At 44.4% G+C, this 17,574-nt stretch overlaps 1 protein-coding gene across 1 annotated transcript in view; it reads right to left on the bottom strand.

Annotated features, from left to right (window-relative positions):
* Nucleotides 1-14,777, bottom strand: part of SLC1A3 (solute carrier family 1 member 3) — a 116,187-nt gene extending 101,410 nt beyond the window's left edge. The window contains exons 1-2 of the mRNA XM_063961070.1: nucleotides 14,645-14,777; nucleotides 11,991-12,257 (exon numbers count right to left, since the gene is read on the bottom strand). Coding sequence (XP_063817140.1) covers nucleotides 11,991-12,171 — 181 coding nt within the window. The 5' untranslated portion in view covers nucleotides 12,172-12,257; nucleotides 14,645-14,777. The remainder of the gene's footprint in view (nucleotides 1-11,990; nucleotides 12,258-14,644) is intronic.
* Nucleotides 14,778-17,574: the final 2,797 nt, after the last annotated feature.

Raw genomic sequence — 17,574 nt, 5'->3', positions numbered from 1 at the left:
AATGTTTAATCTGGTATTTAATTCACTAAAATTAATTGTTAATAGTGATAAACTGACAACATTTTGAACATTTAATAAGGTGTTTAATTAAGTTTTTGTCCAAATCCATCCAGTGGAAGGCCCAGAACAGCTCCCTGGGTCAAAGTTCTGTGTAGTATACACCAATTGGAGCTCCGACTTGGACCTAGTATGTCTTCTGTGATCCAATGTTACCACTCTGTGAAATTTTTGTACAAATCCATCCAGTGGAAGGACCAGAACAGGCTCTCCGGATCAAATTTCTGCCTAGCGCACTCTGCCATGAGGTCCGGCCGGGATCCCAACACTCCATCAGTCATCCCAGACTTATTGCCACCCCTCTGTGAAGTTTTTGCCCAAATCCATCCAGTGGAAGGCTCAGAACAGGCCCCTCGGGTCGAAGTTCTGTATGGCGCCTCTGCCGTGAGATCCGACAGAGACCCCAAACCCCCTAAAACCTGGCAAAGATCCAACTGGATCACCTTGGTTTCATCCCAATCAGTGCATGGGTATCTGAATGCATAACCGGACAGACAAACAAACAGACCAATTAATTTTATATAAAAAATCTCCTATGCAGCTTCTCACAAATATTCCCCATGTCTCCTCTCCATCATGCCTGCTATGCCTCACCTCCAATATACCAATTATGCTTACTCTCCAAAGTACCTCTTATGCCCCCTTTCTAATTTACTTTCCTTGAGTCTTCTTTCCTATAGCATACCTCCCATGCCTCATCTCAAACATACCTCCCCTACTATTGTACCTCTCCAAACTACTTCCACTACATCCTCTCCAGCATACTTTCCTTACCTCCTCTACAGCATAGCACCCACACAACTTCTACAAATACTTCCTACACCACCTCTCCAACATTCCACCTTATCTCTAACCCACCCTCCTATGACTGCTCTCCAGGATAATTTACCTGCTTCCTCTCCAACAAACAAACAGTCCATGCCCTTGTCCAATACACCTTCCCTGTGTTCTCTCCAACATACCTTCCTTGCTGCCTTTCCAATATTACTCCAATGGTTCCATTTCAATATACCTTCCCTGTGTCCTCTTCAATATACTTCCTATGCCTCCCATCCATTACACCTCCTTGTCTCTACTTCAACATATATCAGTGTCTCCACTCCAACATACAGTATCTCCCATGTCTCCTCTCCAACATCCCTTTCACATTTCCTCTTCAACATACCTCCCTGTCACCTCTCCAACATACCTTCCATGTCACCTCTCCAACAAACCTCACATCTCCTACACCTCCTCTCCATCATGCTTGCTATGCCTCAACTCCAATATACCATCTATGCCTACTCTCCAAAGTACCTCCTACAGTATGCCCCTTTCTAATTTACTTTCCTTGAGTCCTCTTTAATATAGAATACCTCCCATGCCTCATCTCCAATATACCTACCCTACTACCTCTCCAAAATACTTCCACTACATCCTCTCCAGCATACCTACATACAGTATCTCCCATGTCTCCTCTCCAACATCCCTTCATTGTGTCCTCTTTAACATACCTCCTTGTCACCTCTCCAACATACCTTCCATGTCACCTCTCCAACAAACGTCAAAACGCCTACACCTCTTCTCCAACATACCAACCACACCTCCTCTCCAACATACCTGTCATGCCTCCATTATAATATACCTTCCCTGTATTCTTTCTAACATACCTACCCTGCCTCCTTTCCAACATGACTCCAATACTTCCTTTTTAATATACTTTCCCTCAGTGGCGTGTGGTGAGGTCAGTGGCTGGTGAGGCACTACAGCCATAATGTCCGCCGAATCCTGCCGATGACCCCTACCGCCATCGAGCCTATGCCCGTACTGCATTTGAGCCGATGCCCGCTACCACCGCCACTAGCTTACAAACTCGCCCACCATCAACGGACCCAGCCCTCCACCACTAATTTGCATCTCAGTCCGATGCCGCCAATGCCCGCTGCCTGCCTGCTCATCATACTTGTGATATATTGTACATTTTTATAGGAAAAAAAAATAGTGTTTGGGACTGGGAAGGGAGTGGGAGGAGGACATGAATGCAATTTTGTTGTCCAGGGCTTCCATTAACTTAACGGAGAAGGGTCTGAATGGGTTAAAAATAAAAAATAAAAATGTGTGAGGTCCCCCTTCTTAAGTATAACCAGCCTCAGGCTCTTTGAGACAGTCCTGGTTGTTTAAATACTGGGGAAAAAATTGGACAGGGGTTCCCCGTATTTAGACAACCAGCACCGGGCTCTTAGTCTAGTCCTGGTTCCAAAAATACGGGGGACAGAAGATGTAGGGGTCCCCCGTGTTTTTAAAACCAGCACCGGGCTCCACTAGCCAGGGACATAATGCCACAGCTGGGGACACATTTATGTAGGTCATAGCATTACCACTCCAATTAGTAACTCCTGGCCGGGCTTCTCTGGAGGAGTGGGGACCCCTTAAATCAAGAGGTGTCCCCCCTCCAGGCACCCACGAGCCAGGGGTGAAGCCTGATGCTGTCACCAGCACACCTGGGCGGTGGGTGCCGGGCTGATAGCATAAGTGTGTAGAAAAAAAGAATATTGTTTTTCATTGTGGAACTACAAGGCCCAGCAAGCCTCTCCCCTTACTGGTACTTGGAGAACCTCAAGTACCAGCATGCGGGGAAATAACGGGCCCTCTGGTACCTGTAGTTCTACTACAACAAATATACCCAAATAAAAACACAACACACACAATTCAAAAGTAAAAATATATTAAAATGCACTTACACACTCACACATACTTACCTACATCCAACGCCGAGAATCACGTCACTTGTCCATGTAGAATCCAATAGGGGTACCTGTAAAAATGAAAATTATACTTACAAACAATCCAGTGAAGCTCGGTCTTCGTTCCTGAAGTAATCCACAGGGGTAAAAAGTGGACAAGTAATCCACAGGTGTAAAAAGAGAGAGAGAGAGAGAGAGAGAGAGAGAGAGACTGAGACTGCATGTCCCTGATATTGAGTACTGTTAGCGAGCGGAGCGGCCAGTGGAGCCCGCAGCAGGGGTATAGGGCGCTGCTCCTCATCTTTCCCATACTCGCATGACAACAAAGCCTGCTACTGCCACTGCCGGGAGCCGCAACTCAGCCTGGGTGTGCAGGCGGTAAACAGAGAGAAGCTCACCAAGGAGAAGCTTCGGGAGAGGTGAGGAGCTACCGAAAGGGTCCCACACTTGAGGCGCCGGTTCTTCCAGCTGTAGATCACCGGGTACTCAGTGTCGGATGGTGTCACCGGGCGCTCAGTGGCGGAAGGGAGAGCTCTGGATCCGCTGTCCAATCACATGTGCCTTGCTGGCAGGGGCGTGCTTTCCCTGCCAGCGTTGAACTTGTAGAAGTGCCGCTTTCAGCGTTTTTTAATGGGCTTTTACAGCCCAGTGTTTGGCCCTGCCCCCCGCTCTGTCCCCATTCCCACTGTCAGCGGGAGGCACTAGCTATCAGTGCCTCCCAAACTAGTTTACTAATCTAAAATGATTAAAATAATATAAAGAAGATACATATGACACTGAATATGTGTATTATTTTAATCATTGATGACAGGGGAGGCACTGCCTCCCTGACTGCACGTCCCTGCTTTCCCGGTGTCCTCTCCAATATACTTTACATTCCTCCCAACCCCTACAATATACTTCTCGTGTCTCCACTCCAACAGTCCATCCATGTACCCTCACCAACATACCTCCCTATCTCCACTCCAACATACCCTCTGTGCCTCTTCTCCGACCTCATATGCTTTCTTTCCAACATACCTACCACACCTCCTCACCAATATACTCACCAACATCCTACCTCTCCAACAAAATTCTCTTGCCTCCTCTGCAGCATACCCTTGCACGCAGCAAGTATACCTTTACTTTGTTATCTACGACATATCTTCCTGCCTTCTCTTTATCATGTTACATGCATGTAAAAAACATATCCAAAATACGACCATTTCTTACACAAGACACTGCTAAAACTCTAATCCATGCTCTCAATATCTCCCGCATTGATTATTGCAATAGTCTCCTAACTGGTCTTCCCAAAACGACACTCTCACCACTACAATCCATTCTGAATGTATCTTCCTCGCTAAACGTTCTGCAGCCACTCTGTCAGTCTCTCCATTGGTTACCTGTATTCTACCATATTCAATATAAAATACTTTTACTCACACACAGGCCATTAACCAAACTACACCAACGTACGTCACTTTGCGCTTATCTCAAAATATCTCCCAACCCGACCTCTTCGCTCTTCACAAGATCTGCGTCTCTCATCCACACTCATTATTCGCTCCCACTCACGACTGTATAACTTTCTTTGGGCTGCACCCACTCTGTGGAATGCCCTCCCACGCGCAATAAGACTACCCTCTAGTCTCCAAACCTTCAAGCGTTCCCTGAAACCTCACCTCTTCAGGCAAGCATACCAAATTCCAGAACCACCCACAAAACTTTCATAAACCTTCCTATCAAATTGCATCCACTCTGCACAGTCCACCCATATCCTCACATTTCTTCTCATTCTTCACTTTCCCTTCCTCCTGACCCCAGGCCATCATTGCTGTGTGACCATATCATACAGCCCACCAAGAACCTTTGCAATCTGGTGGACAACTATGCAACTTCTGGATTTTTAAGGTAAAAAAATAAAAAAGTCATGGTAAATGCTATTCAAAATATTAGTACATAATCTAAAATTGCATGGAATATAGTTTATTTCCAATTGGTACTGAATATGATATTGTAATTTCTTAGCGTATAGCAGCCTGCAGTTCATTAATAGTTCTTGGTTGACGTTTGTAGACCTCAGCTCTCAGATGGCCCCGTTGGCTGAGTAGAGGCCTCTCATGAAGCTGATCAGTATTGTTTTCTGCTCAGTAACAAAAATTCTGCTTGTTAATGTAGTCAGACAAGTGAATGTGAGCGTCATCAAGAAATTGTAACAATAACCCTTGGAAATGGTCCGCCGAGTGATGCAAAACTTCAGAAATCGAGAAAAAAAATGTGTATCATGAATGAAGACCACTATCTGGATGATATCAAAGTCAAAACCGATTGAAAAAAACCTGTATTCACTTTGAGATTATGGGGGTCATTCCGAGTTGATCGTAGCTGTGCTAAATTTAGCACAGCTTCGATCATCTTCACTGACATGCGGGGGGACGCCCAGCACAGGGCTAGTCCGCCCCGCATGTCAGTCCAACCCCCCCCCCCCCCGCACAAATACAAAAGCATCGCACAGCGGCAATGCTTTTGTATTTGTGGAGTAACTCCCGGCCAGTGCAGCTCCTGCGGCTGGCCGGGAGTTGATTGTCGCTGCCACTGGTCGCAGCCGCCGCGGCCAGTCTCCCCAAACGGTACGGCCATGCCTGCGTTGGGCGGACCGCGCCCCCTCCCGCCCAGCGACCGCCTCTGTCTCAGAAGCGATCGATAGGCAACGACGGCTACCATGCGCCAGTGCACTGCGGCGCCGGCGCATGCGCAGTTCCGACCCGATCGCAGCGCTGTGACAAACTGCAGCGAGCGATCGGGTCAGAATGACCCCCTATGTACTAAGATTCTGAGTAGCCTTCACCATGCCTTTTTTATTAACCTTTAAAATCTGCAAAGTTTTTTGCCTCACCCTGTACGGGATACGGTCATTATGTCAACCACCCTTAGGTCAACAGTCAATAAGTCAACCACTATTGGTCGACATGCATTAGGTCGACAAGGTCACTAGGTTGACATGGTCACTATGTCGACATGGGAAAAGGTCGACATGCGGTTTTCACTTTTTCCCCCATTTTTTTTTACTTTTTCATACTTTACGATCCATGTGGACTACGATTGGGAATAGTAATCTGTGCCGAGCGCAGCGGAGCGAGGCACCTTGTCCATGCGAGGGGACACAGTGCACTAATTGGGGTTCCTCATCACTTTACGAAGAACACGACATTAAGTCCGACTGCCCTGGCTTAATTAATCCTATTAAAGGCCAAGATGAAGATGCTCCATCTGTATATTACAGAAGGCAGTGTGACTGCATTTTGTTCTTCACACATCTTCATAGGGAATACGTACTGAGTACCGGCGGATAGGATCCCGGCTGTCATGATTCCGTCCGCCAGTATGACGGCAGCGGGGCGAGTGCTATAAATCCCCTTGCGGGGCACGTTGGCTCGGTGCGCTTGCCACAGGTTATATTCTCTCTCTATGGGTGTCGTGGACACCCACAGAGGGAGCCAGTGTCGGCTGTATTCTGGCGGCGACATTTCACTGCCTGTCGGGATTCCGCCGTCGGCTTTGTTGCCAGCTGGGATCTCGGCTGGCGGTATCGTGATTGCCTCCCCTTCATACTGCTATTCTCTTTACAAACAGAATAATGGGACATGCTGTAGGTTATGCGGCTACTATTTAGGCATATGCATATTTTCCTATAGCATTTTATATGAATTAATTAAATAATAATACTAATAACAACATTGAATGCATTTTGCAATTAATTCTATTTATTAATATATTTTATTATCTGTGATAATTCCTTTTAATTACATCATTCATTATAACATTGAATCCAGACTCAATTTTATTTATAAATAAACATTTAATAGAATTAACGGTTGAGCTGCATTTGTTTGACATAAATATGTTATTGGCCTGGTAGTTTATACAGGACTGACAATCCATTTGAATACAGGTGAATAAGAAAATGAGCAGTCCTGAAGCCTTTGGTTGCTGCATTCCATGTAGAAACTATGTGGTGACATGTATCAGCAAGTGGTGGCATTCCTCTAATGTATATTATAAGTCCCACACTTCAGTTTCCGAACACATCAATATGCAGATAAAAAGCTTGTTCATAATGGGCCTGTGTCACCCCCAGCCAGGGCCGGTTCTAGCCCTTGTGGTGCCCCCGGGCAAAAATAGGGCGTGGCTTCATAAAGGGGCGTGGTCAGGTATGCCCCCTGTAGAGTTGTGCCCCCGTTTGTGCCCCCTGTAGAGTTGTGCTCCCGTTTGTGCCCCCTGTAGAGTTGTTCCCCCGTTTGTGCCGCTTACAAAAAAAAAAAAATTAATACTCACCATCCCCGCTCATGATTCCCGACTGCTGCTTACCTCCATCTCCGGCGGCCGGCGACGCTCCTCTGATCTATGGGAGAGACGTCATGACGTCTCTCCCATAGCACAGCATAAACACTAGAGGTCAATTATGACCCCTAGTGTTTATGTGCCGCTCCTCACAATGCCGTGCGGTGCATCGCGCACCGCACAGCTGTGACAGCACAGCAACGGGGCGCACCACCAGTAGTGGATCTTGCTACGGCGGCGGCGCCCTCCAGAGGGCGGCGGCGCCCCGGTCAAAAATACTGTGTGCCCGTAGCAAGATCCGTTACTGCTCCCAGCACTGCTTCTACCATAGCTACCAAGAGGCAAGTTACTCTTGTCTCTTTCTCTTGACAAAAGGAGTGTTCCCAAGGTTTCTTTACTCTCCCATCCGTGTGTTTTTTGCATCTTTGTGGTTTTTTGTGTACGTATATGTTGCTTTTGTATATTGTTTTTGAGGTTATGTCCTGTAACAAGAGGGACTAACATGTGCCTGTGAGATGAGTGCAAAGCCCAGGGTTGACTCCATACCATTCTTCATGTTCTGGCTCTCTGACAGCATAGCAGTTCCAACCTGCCTACCTGGCCAGGGCTCAGGTCAGTGCACCAATGCTGGTAATGTGTATTATGCACTAACCTGATGGCCGGACTCTCATTCGAGCAGGTAGGCCACACCCTTTGCGACAGTACTCCCACCAAGATGGCAGGAAACCATTGCTCTCTTTCACCCACTCGTTTCGTCACTCAGACTTCATCAAACCCCCCTGATGAAGTCCGAATTACGAAACGCATAGGGCTTTGGCAAACTGACCTCTTGCTCCTGACATAAGGCTTCTTTTTATTTGTGCTACTTTTTATTACATGTGTGTTAGTACTCTTTTTTATAATAAATTGTAACCCTTTGTTTTCAATGATTTTTTTGGATCCTTTTTAAGACACGAACGTTCCTGATATTCATTTTTATGGTGGGACACCGGTGGTCGCCGAAACCCCCATCCATTCTCTCTACGTTTTAGCTGAGTGACTTACCACTGCTATTTTAATTTGGGGTTTGCTGACACCCTGACAGATAATTGAGAGTCTTATACTGTTTTAAGATTATACTGTGTGCTGAATAATATTTCTCATATGGTGCTGTATTCATTAATATATAGAAACCAATATATATAGACATAGATGTACAGGGCTTTAACTAGGGGTGTGGAAGTGTAATGTACGCGCAGGATGTACCCTGTAGGTGGCGCCATCACTGACCCATGGCACCTGCTTTTGGCTGGTAATTCTACTGCAGAGCTACCCAGAGCATTCCAGGCAACCTGCCGTCTGTGGAGCTGCCTGGAGTGTCCTTTTGGCTAGGGTCCTCTTACGGTATGACATCCCGGCGGCAGTTACATGAAGAACAGTGACATCACAACAATGATGAACCTGACATTGGAGGGAGTAAATATTTGTACCCTCCCTCCTACCTACCCCAACCCTAACCCTCTCGGGCTAGGGATAACCCTCCAGGGGAGGCAGCTAGGGCTAGCCCTTGGGGGGTAGTGGCTAGGGCCAAACCCCGCTCCAGTACCTAACCTTTAACACCCCCCCCCCCTTCCCCGGTGCCTAACCCTAACCTCCCCAGGCCCTAACCTGAACCCTGATACTTAGAAGTTGACCATAGCAACCAATCAAATTCTAGCTATAATTTTCTTGAATGTACTTGCTAAGTGATAGCTAGGAGTTTATTGGGTGGTATGAGCAGCTTCTCCACTTGTCCTCTTTTGAAGATTTGAACATCTCCCCCATACTGACCAATCATCTACTTTTCCTACTGCAGTCACTGTATTCAGTGTGTGAAGACTGAAAGCACAAGTAAAGGTATCAGGCAAGATAAATACATGTATCACTTCTTCTGCAGCTACTTTACATTCACTATCAGTCACTCTCCTCAGGATGAAGTGCCTGCAGGATGAAGTGCAGGTGATTGATCTGTCATGGCGCACTTCCTCCTGCATAGAACAAGTTAGGAGTCCAGCTGAGCACATTTCCGTTCTGTGGAAGGGGGAGGAGCAATTCTGATGTCCAAAACATTTTGCTTTTTTTTTCTACAGCTTAATATTAAATGTGCCATCTTTAAAACACTTCCATTATTCTCACTGAAAAGTGTTTTTTACTAAAAACTAGAAGCCCATGTACTATAAATGATAGGAATATATTTGTACTAGGATATACACCTGCACAGTATAGAAAGGTCCTTTCATGTCTGTGTATAAGGGGGAGATTGTACTCCTGGACAGAGCAGCTACACTATGTGCTTCTTGGGTGGTCCGGAAGTGAGAACATTGTTATATATAATACACCCCCCTCGTTTCCAAGGCAACTGATCTCTCACTATGCCAGAAGGACACTCGGTGATACCGGAAAGATGTTCTGAGTATTTCACCTGATGTGATGTTAAGTTAAATCACAGCTGTCTTTTTTTCTTTATGTTCAAATACTGTATACTTTCTGTGATTCGTTTTTTTTTTTTTTAAGGCTTACAATATCTGTAGCAACTGGTATCAGCTTCTAAATATCATTACTTTAGAGATGAAAAGTTTTACAATGAAACACAATAAATATGAGCAGATGGAAATATACTACAGAGTAGCTATGAATAAAGTTTTGTCTGAGAACTGTACTGGTGAGGTTTTATTCAACCCACACCGCTCAGCAAGGAGGATGAGCCCAATAGCTACTGGAATTCCATACAATGCCAGTGTTTAGAATTAGTGGTCCCATGACAAATAATCAATGGCCCTCAATGCAGGTCGCCACCACTGTGTCAGTACACTGGACCAATAGGGATCTTTGGGAGTGCTGATGTAGAGGAAGGAGCCTTTGCTGGAGACTCAAAGCTCTGGCCAAGCTATGAATTCATTCCTATGAGGGAAATGTTTCAAATCTTCCAAAGAGTGGAGAAGTGGAGAAGCCTTGGATGTAGATAAAGTGGATGGAGATAAAGTACCGGCCAATGGGTTCCTAACTGTCATTCATTTTTCAAACCCAGTCTGTGACATGGCAGTTAGGAGCTGATTGACTGGCACTTTATCTCACTTTGGGGTACATTTACTTAGCAGTGATAAGAGTGGAGAAGTGAGCCAGTGGAGAAGTTGCCCATGGCAACCAATCAGCACTGAAGTAACATCTATAATTTGCATAGTATAAAATGATACAGATCTGCTGATTGGTTGATGGGGACATTTCTCCACTGGCTGACTTCTCCGCTCTTATCACTGTTTAGTAAATGTACCCCTTTATCTCCATCCAAGGCTTTGTAAATAGACCCCTAAACTACCAACCAGCTCCTAAATGTCTTTTTTCAAACACTGCCTGTAAAATGGTAGTTAGGAGATTATCGGCTGGTACTTTATCTCCATCCAGTTTATTTCTCTCCAAGTCTAGTACATAGACAACCTTGTCTCGTAACTTCCAGACCCCTTTCTGTATATCGGCCTTTAGAGAATCTCAGCCCCCTCTGTGCTCTGCTGGTTGTACACAGTACACTGTTGTAGGTTGTACGGATACAAGGTGTGCAATGCCCCCCGGCCCATAAGTCACTGAAGCCTCCTCTGTTCCCTTGACTAGTGGACCCATGCACCCAGCATGACACAAATTGGTAGACATAATACTAGCAACTTCCATGTCCTAGTAGCCCACACATCGCTTTGCCAGCAGAATCCCCACTTATAGGGCACACTTTCACAAAATGACCCTGGTACAATGCCAATTCTAAGAGGACAATATTGTTTACAATGACTTATCAAGGGATGGGACAAATAATGTAGCATCTAGGAGCCAGTTAGTCAAATCTGGTAGCCAGCTGGACTGTTTAAGAAGATACATCCATTGGATTCAATAAAAAATATTCCAATAATATTTTTTGGTCTTATTTATGCATTGGTTGCAGGTTGCAGGGATTTGGTCTAGTCTTGTCTAATCTATCCTAATTTCAGTGATCCCTGGATGAAATGCCATAAAAAATTAACATAAATTTTTGTTAGACTGCTCCGCATGAAAAGGGGCAAATAATTAATAGGATAAACAATCTGCAATGGAGTTTTTAGGGCAATTTGGGTGTTTCCAATGGCAATTATGCACCTTTTTTTATTTTGCATACTATAACCTGTAGCGATGAATGCTATATATTGTCATTTGTGAGTGCATTTAGTTTCATCAGCGATATTAAAGGAAATGTTATTTAAAAAAAATTAATACTAATCTCACAAACATGCCAATATATATAGGCAGAAATGGACCCTTAAAAATTCATTAATTACGATATTACGTTCAAGGTTCCTTCCACTTAAACATGCATGAGAAGAAGACTGGACCAGATTATAAGGGTGTGTACACACGGTGAGATAAAAATGTAAGATTTTGACTATATAGTCAAAATCTTATGAAAAGTTAGTGCATATCTCATGGTGCTAGGCAGCTTGCGATACAGATTTGATCCCGATGCGCGCTCCCGTGGGGTCGGTATCGTAAGGCTAGATAGACTGTACAGGCAAGTCAATCTTCACTATCTAGTGTACAATCTAGTATAAAGTATAGTCAAAATTGGCACTTAGTCAAAATCGTACATAGACAAAATCTCAAGCACAGATAGTCAAAATCTGTACAATCTGTGCTATCTGGGCTCTGGGGGAGTTCAAGGGAAATCGCATAGTCAAAATCGAACATAGCAGGGATCTCACCGTGTGTACACACCCTAAGGCTCCACCTCCCAATATAACAGAAATTGGACATCACCAATCCCAATATTGTGATATTTTCTCAGGGGTGTTATTCACACATGACACTAAAATGATGCAAACGCTGCATCAAAAGGATATAATAGCCACTTACCCACAATAACAGCAAAGACAGTAAATAGGACAAATGCATTCCGTCGGAAGAAACCTGTGACATCATCCTTTGTTATATTCTGCACCTTTTTCTTCGCATTTAAAGAGCGTTGACGCACACCTTGCTGGAAGCGTTCCATTCTGTTCCCAGATCTTGGGTCTTCCCCATTGCTTTTAGTCATTTGTGCAGGTTCGCCTCTCCTTTCACTGTAACGGCAACTGGAACTTCCAGGGGATGATCAAAGGCAACCGAGCAGCAGGAGCAGAACTGTAATATAAGATGTGAATAACCTATTATAGGCATCCAGACACAAATCAGAGGCTTTCAATCCACCGCAACACATCCAAAGAGGAAACATTAGATCATTCATTTATGGCGATTAATAAGACTTTGCATAAAAATAAATAAAGTAAAATAATATTCAAGAATGAAATACAATAAATTCAATAATAGATCTTTTCAGTGATATATGAAAATAGTATAAAACAAGAGAAAAGTGTAATCCAAGTTCATGAATCATGTATAGTCTGTGTAGCCCTACTATCCTATGGGGTGAGGTTCCAAGTGTTATATTTCACTTTTTACTCAGTTTAATCCAATAAAGCCTGGAACAGCAAAGTTTGGGGCCACAGTAACATTACAGAGAGACCCGTACACCAATGGCTCTATTTGGAGAAGACATATATCGCTTCTGCTGTCTTACAATGCAAACTGTTCTTACCACTTAAACAATTAAATGCTACCACTCTTGCCACTTACACAAACATTCATATATATATGTAATTATGCATATTGGGGATTGGTAATATAGTAAAACAAATATTGTCACTTTTACATAATTGCTAAAAGCCACTGATTTATGTCCTACTGCCCTATTCAGTGATCTGAGCTCTGGTAATATCCATCCATTGGAAAAATCTGCAATATACTCTCCAATTAGAATTTATATATCTGTAGCACTACAGTAGTTTCCATCAGCTGAACACAGCAATAAAGTGGGTTACATAGCAAAGAAGTGTTTGTCACTAGTAATTAGCAGAATAATTTGATTTTCTTTAAAAAAATATATTTATTTTTGCAGCCGCATACCACTGTAACGCCTTCTGTATGTTACATAATGTACTGGAAAACTTCTGCCCTTTTTTTAAATAAAATAAATAAAATAAAGGTCATTATTGACGCTGTCAAAATCTATACAGTATGCCTGGATGAATTAACCAATAAACTATATTTTCTATAGAAATATTAATTTAATCTACTGTAACATTGCAAACTGGACTTCCTATTCGTCTGCCACTGTGACTCTACAACAGCACTAAATTATCTCACATTATATGCTAAAATAATTGTTTTTGCTTTTCAAATATGCAGACAGGGTTATTTACAAAGAACCAGACTGCAAAATCTAATTTACCCACCAACCAATCAACAATTAGCTTCTTCTGATCTAATAACTTTTAGACAATCAGATAAACCACTTTTACACTTTATTAGCAAATCACCTACGAATTTGACATTTTTATTCAATTAGCTGCAATCAACCAAATTAATCACACACATACTGTACAATGTAGTTTTAATTCTATCTGTAGGATAATTTGTTTTTGTGTAGTGTTGTCGATTAGTCATATCACACCTCTGGTCTGCTGAGAATACACATCTTTATTTTATTTTTCACACTTCACAGTCACTATATGCTTTTACTAACTTACTTACTTACTAACTTAATTTACTATAATATGACAGCGATCCTATTCCCCTAAATTCGCACAGAACCCAGTGCACATCATGTTACTTCACTGCCAATTAAATATTCCTTTTCCTAAACTTTACATCGGTCAACTTCGTCCACGTGCAATAAATCCCATACACTTCAATGCACACTGTACAATAGCATACATTGTAAATTGTGTCATTTTACAGTGAATTCCTTTTAAGCAATAGAGACTCCTGTTAGCCATCTGTCAAACTCTAGTATTAACTTACTATTTTGTCAGGAAAGCTCTCAAGTTACAATTTCCATAAAAATAAGCAATCTTAGCACCGATGATCAGTCACTCACCCTACAGTACACAACACATCCTTGCAGCCTACAATGATTTATCTAAGCCTATTCTATAGTAGACGTGTAACTCATGCTCACTGCTCAGATAGAAGTGACATAACTTATATTTTACAGAAGTCAGGATACTTCTGCGATACTTTCTCCGCCACCTACATTTATCGTCTACAAAGTTACGACCTCCACCAGTGTCACTCAGCAACACAGAGCAAATTGTTTGGGTATTAGTTACAGATTTAAAAACAAAATGTGTTTTGTTTATTTAAATAACGGCTCACTGATGAGACTACTGTAACGGTAACTAAACAGTCTGGCGTTTATTGTGCAACAAACCACTACAACAACAACAATAAAAATAATAATAATAATAATAATAATAATAATAATAATAATAATAATAATAATACAGATGACGTTAAGTGTTAACATTCTGCAACTGTATGAACAGCCCAGGATTGTCACACGCATGAAAGAGTGACTTATCACAGACAGCAGTATGCGTGATACATAACACAACTTTTCTCTTTTATGAAACACAGATGTCTGCGAAAGTTTTGCATGTGAGTAAAGTTGATCCGGAGCCTGCACTCACCTCGGTTCGTGTATGACTCTGGAGATGGGACAGGGAGGCTTCAGGGAGACACACACACTGAGGAGACAGGGAACTTGTGGAAAGAAGCATGTGCTCTCTCCTACAGCAACCAACTGTGGCTCTATGACTTTAGACAAGGGGAGGAGATTATACAGAGAGAAAGGGAGAGTGTGTGGAGAGAGGAAATGTTCCAGCTGAGACCAGGCTGGTCGCCTCCAGAATATTGATCAGTTTCGTTCCTAGCCTCGTCCTTTCTGTCTGTAGAGACCAGTTTCACGCTGTCAGTCAGTCCTGCTGCATTCAGTGGAATGCAGAATTGTGTCCCTGGGAATTTGCAGGGAACTTGTGGTCAGAGCCATAGAGGGGCTCTTGGTGGTGGGGTTGCAGGTATTAGGATCAAGGCACCCTATCAGGAGGAAATCTGAACCATATGAGTCTGTTCGCTCCTCTCCCAGGCTTTTAGGCTGTGCTTACATTTGTGCGTTATTTTAAAAGCGATTTTCTTTCCCTTTCATCTTTCTGTTATTAGATGTTTAATATGGTTGGTCAACTATTGATGGGGATAAGAGTACAGAACTATTGGTCTATACAGTAGGTGTGATACTTAACCTTTTCTGTAGGTCATTAACCCCTTTGATGGTCTGTTCAAAAAGCTTTGTGCTTGCTGCAATAAGCACATAGCCATAACAAGTTGTAGGGAGTTTGGGGGTCATTCCGAGTTGCTCGCACGTAGCAACTTTTTGCTGCTCGTGCGATCAATCTGACGCTGCCTATGGGGGAGTATATTATAGCATAGCAGTGCTGCGATCGCTTGTGCAGCCCTGCTATGCTAAAAAAGTTTCAAGTAAAACAAGGCCAGCCCTGCAGTTACTCACCCAGTGCGACGGATCCAGCTATGAAGGTCCCGGTCCTGACGTCAGACATCCACCCTCCAAATGCCTCCACACGCCTGCGTTGGGCTCACCATGCCTGGAAAACGGTGAGTATCCGCCCCGGAACGCCTCCCGCCTGTCCGTCTTCTTGCGATCGCTGCTGAGATCACATTTCTCGCTGGCGGTGTCGTTGCCAGATCCCCAGAGGCCTGCGAGTGAGGGAGGGGCGGGTAATGCTTCTCCTGCTTCTCCTCCTGGAAGCAGCTAAGCTGCTGTCCTCCTTTGGCAGTGGCTCTCCCGGAGACGCGCACAGCAGCCAAGCAGCCAGTCACTATTGTTACCGTCGGTGTCCCAACGCGCCACATTACAGGGAAGAAGATGCACTCAATAAACTACAGCTCCCAGCAGTCCTTAGGAACAGAATGCTTCGGCGCTAAGGGTTGCTGGGAACTGTAGTTTATTTAGTGCGTGTACTTCCCTGTAATGCGGTGCATTGGGACATTGGCACTAACAATAGTGATTGGCTGGCAGAACTGACTGACTCGCTGAATCAATGTAAAAGGTGAGAGTGCTGTGCAGTGTCAGTGACACTGCACACCCACTGCACTGCACAGCACTGTCACCTTTTACATTGATTCAGCGTCCATACATTACCCTCCGCAATATCACCCACTCTATCCGTTACATTAGCCATCTCGGGGGTTCCTGGCTGGCAGCCCAGGTGCTGTGTTGCGGAGTCAGGGCCTCTAGGGATCTGGGCGCGGCTGTGGTGAGGAGACATTTCTGTGACATCACGCATAGAGGAGGCTCCGGGGCACAGAGAGTATGCGGCGCATGGAGGGCTGTGAAAGCCTTCCGCTGCGCCGCTTTCATACACATCTATGCCGGTGGCCGCAACAGCTTTTGTTCCACCTGCGCCGCGGCTAGGGATTGAGGATTGTTGATGCCGGAGGAGGCAGGCGGACTGGCAGCAGGACATATGACGCTGCAGTAAAAGGTTTTTTTCTCTCCCTATCTACAGGGCAGAGACGTGCTGCAGATGCAGTGCCATACCCTCCAACTGTACCTTTTTGGCAGGTACAGTACCTTTTTATTTTTGGGCTGTAAAAAAACTTCCATTGAAAGTATAGGAAAAGGGGCGTGGTCACGTCACTTTATGCATGGCCATGCCCCCTTTTCGAATTTGTAGCAATTTTTATGTGTAAATTGTTGGAGGGTATGTTGCTGCAGATGCAGTGGGCCTATTTTGGGGTGTGGGCCTGGAGCTGCAGCTCCATCAGCCCCATTGTTAATCCTGCTATGGGAACACACAGCAGCCAAAGGGCAGAGTCCCCCATTGGATGTAACCTGTGTGGGAGGGCGTTTCTCGCCCAATCAGCTGTGGACTGGATGTGATAGACCTGCTGCTAACCCAATGAGAGCTCCTAGCCACGCCCAGCATTATACACACAGTCACAGAGTCATAGATCTGGGCTATTATATAGGAGATTGCAAAATTTACTTTTTTTTCTCTCTAAGAATACTGCCTATTAAGGCCATATTTCTATGTTACATAAATCATTTTGAGTGTCTTTATTTCATGTGTTACATTTGGAAATCTTTATTGCCTGATTCTTGCACAACTAACAATGTACTTACCCAGGGCCTGATTAAGGCTGGTGGGGGCCCAGGGGCAACAAAGTTGTGGAGTCCCCACTACTAAAATTCCCATCCACCCCCCTCTCCATGTGCACAGCTGTTACAAAAAAAAAGCACAAACATACATACTTGCACACATCCACATCCACGCATTACCTGAACATCATGGAACAGCAGTCTGGGCAGGGATAGCGTGCTAGAGCAGCAGATGCGGGTCAGTCTCTCGCAGGATTTCACTTCACTATCCCATGAGACTGACTGAAGTTGGAGGAGCTCCTTGACGGACGCTGTTAATGAACAGCTGAGTTGTCGGAAGGGGACTGCTATGGTTGAGATAGCAGTGTGTGTGTGTGTGGGGGCCTAATGTGTGGGGGCCCAAGGACAACCGCCCCTATCGCCCCTCCTTTAATCCGGCACTGC

Source organism: Pseudophryne corroboree, chromosome 1, assembly GCF_028390025.1.
Source record: "Pseudophryne corroboree isolate aPseCor3 chromosome 1, aPseCor3.hap2, whole genome shotgun sequence".
In the NCBI taxonomy this organism is placed as follows: Eukaryota; Metazoa; Chordata; class Amphibia; order Anura; family Myobatrachidae; genus Pseudophryne; species Pseudophryne corroboree.
The sequence above is the reverse complement of the archived record's forward strand: the minus strand, read 5'-3'. Positions and strand labels throughout refer to the sequence as shown.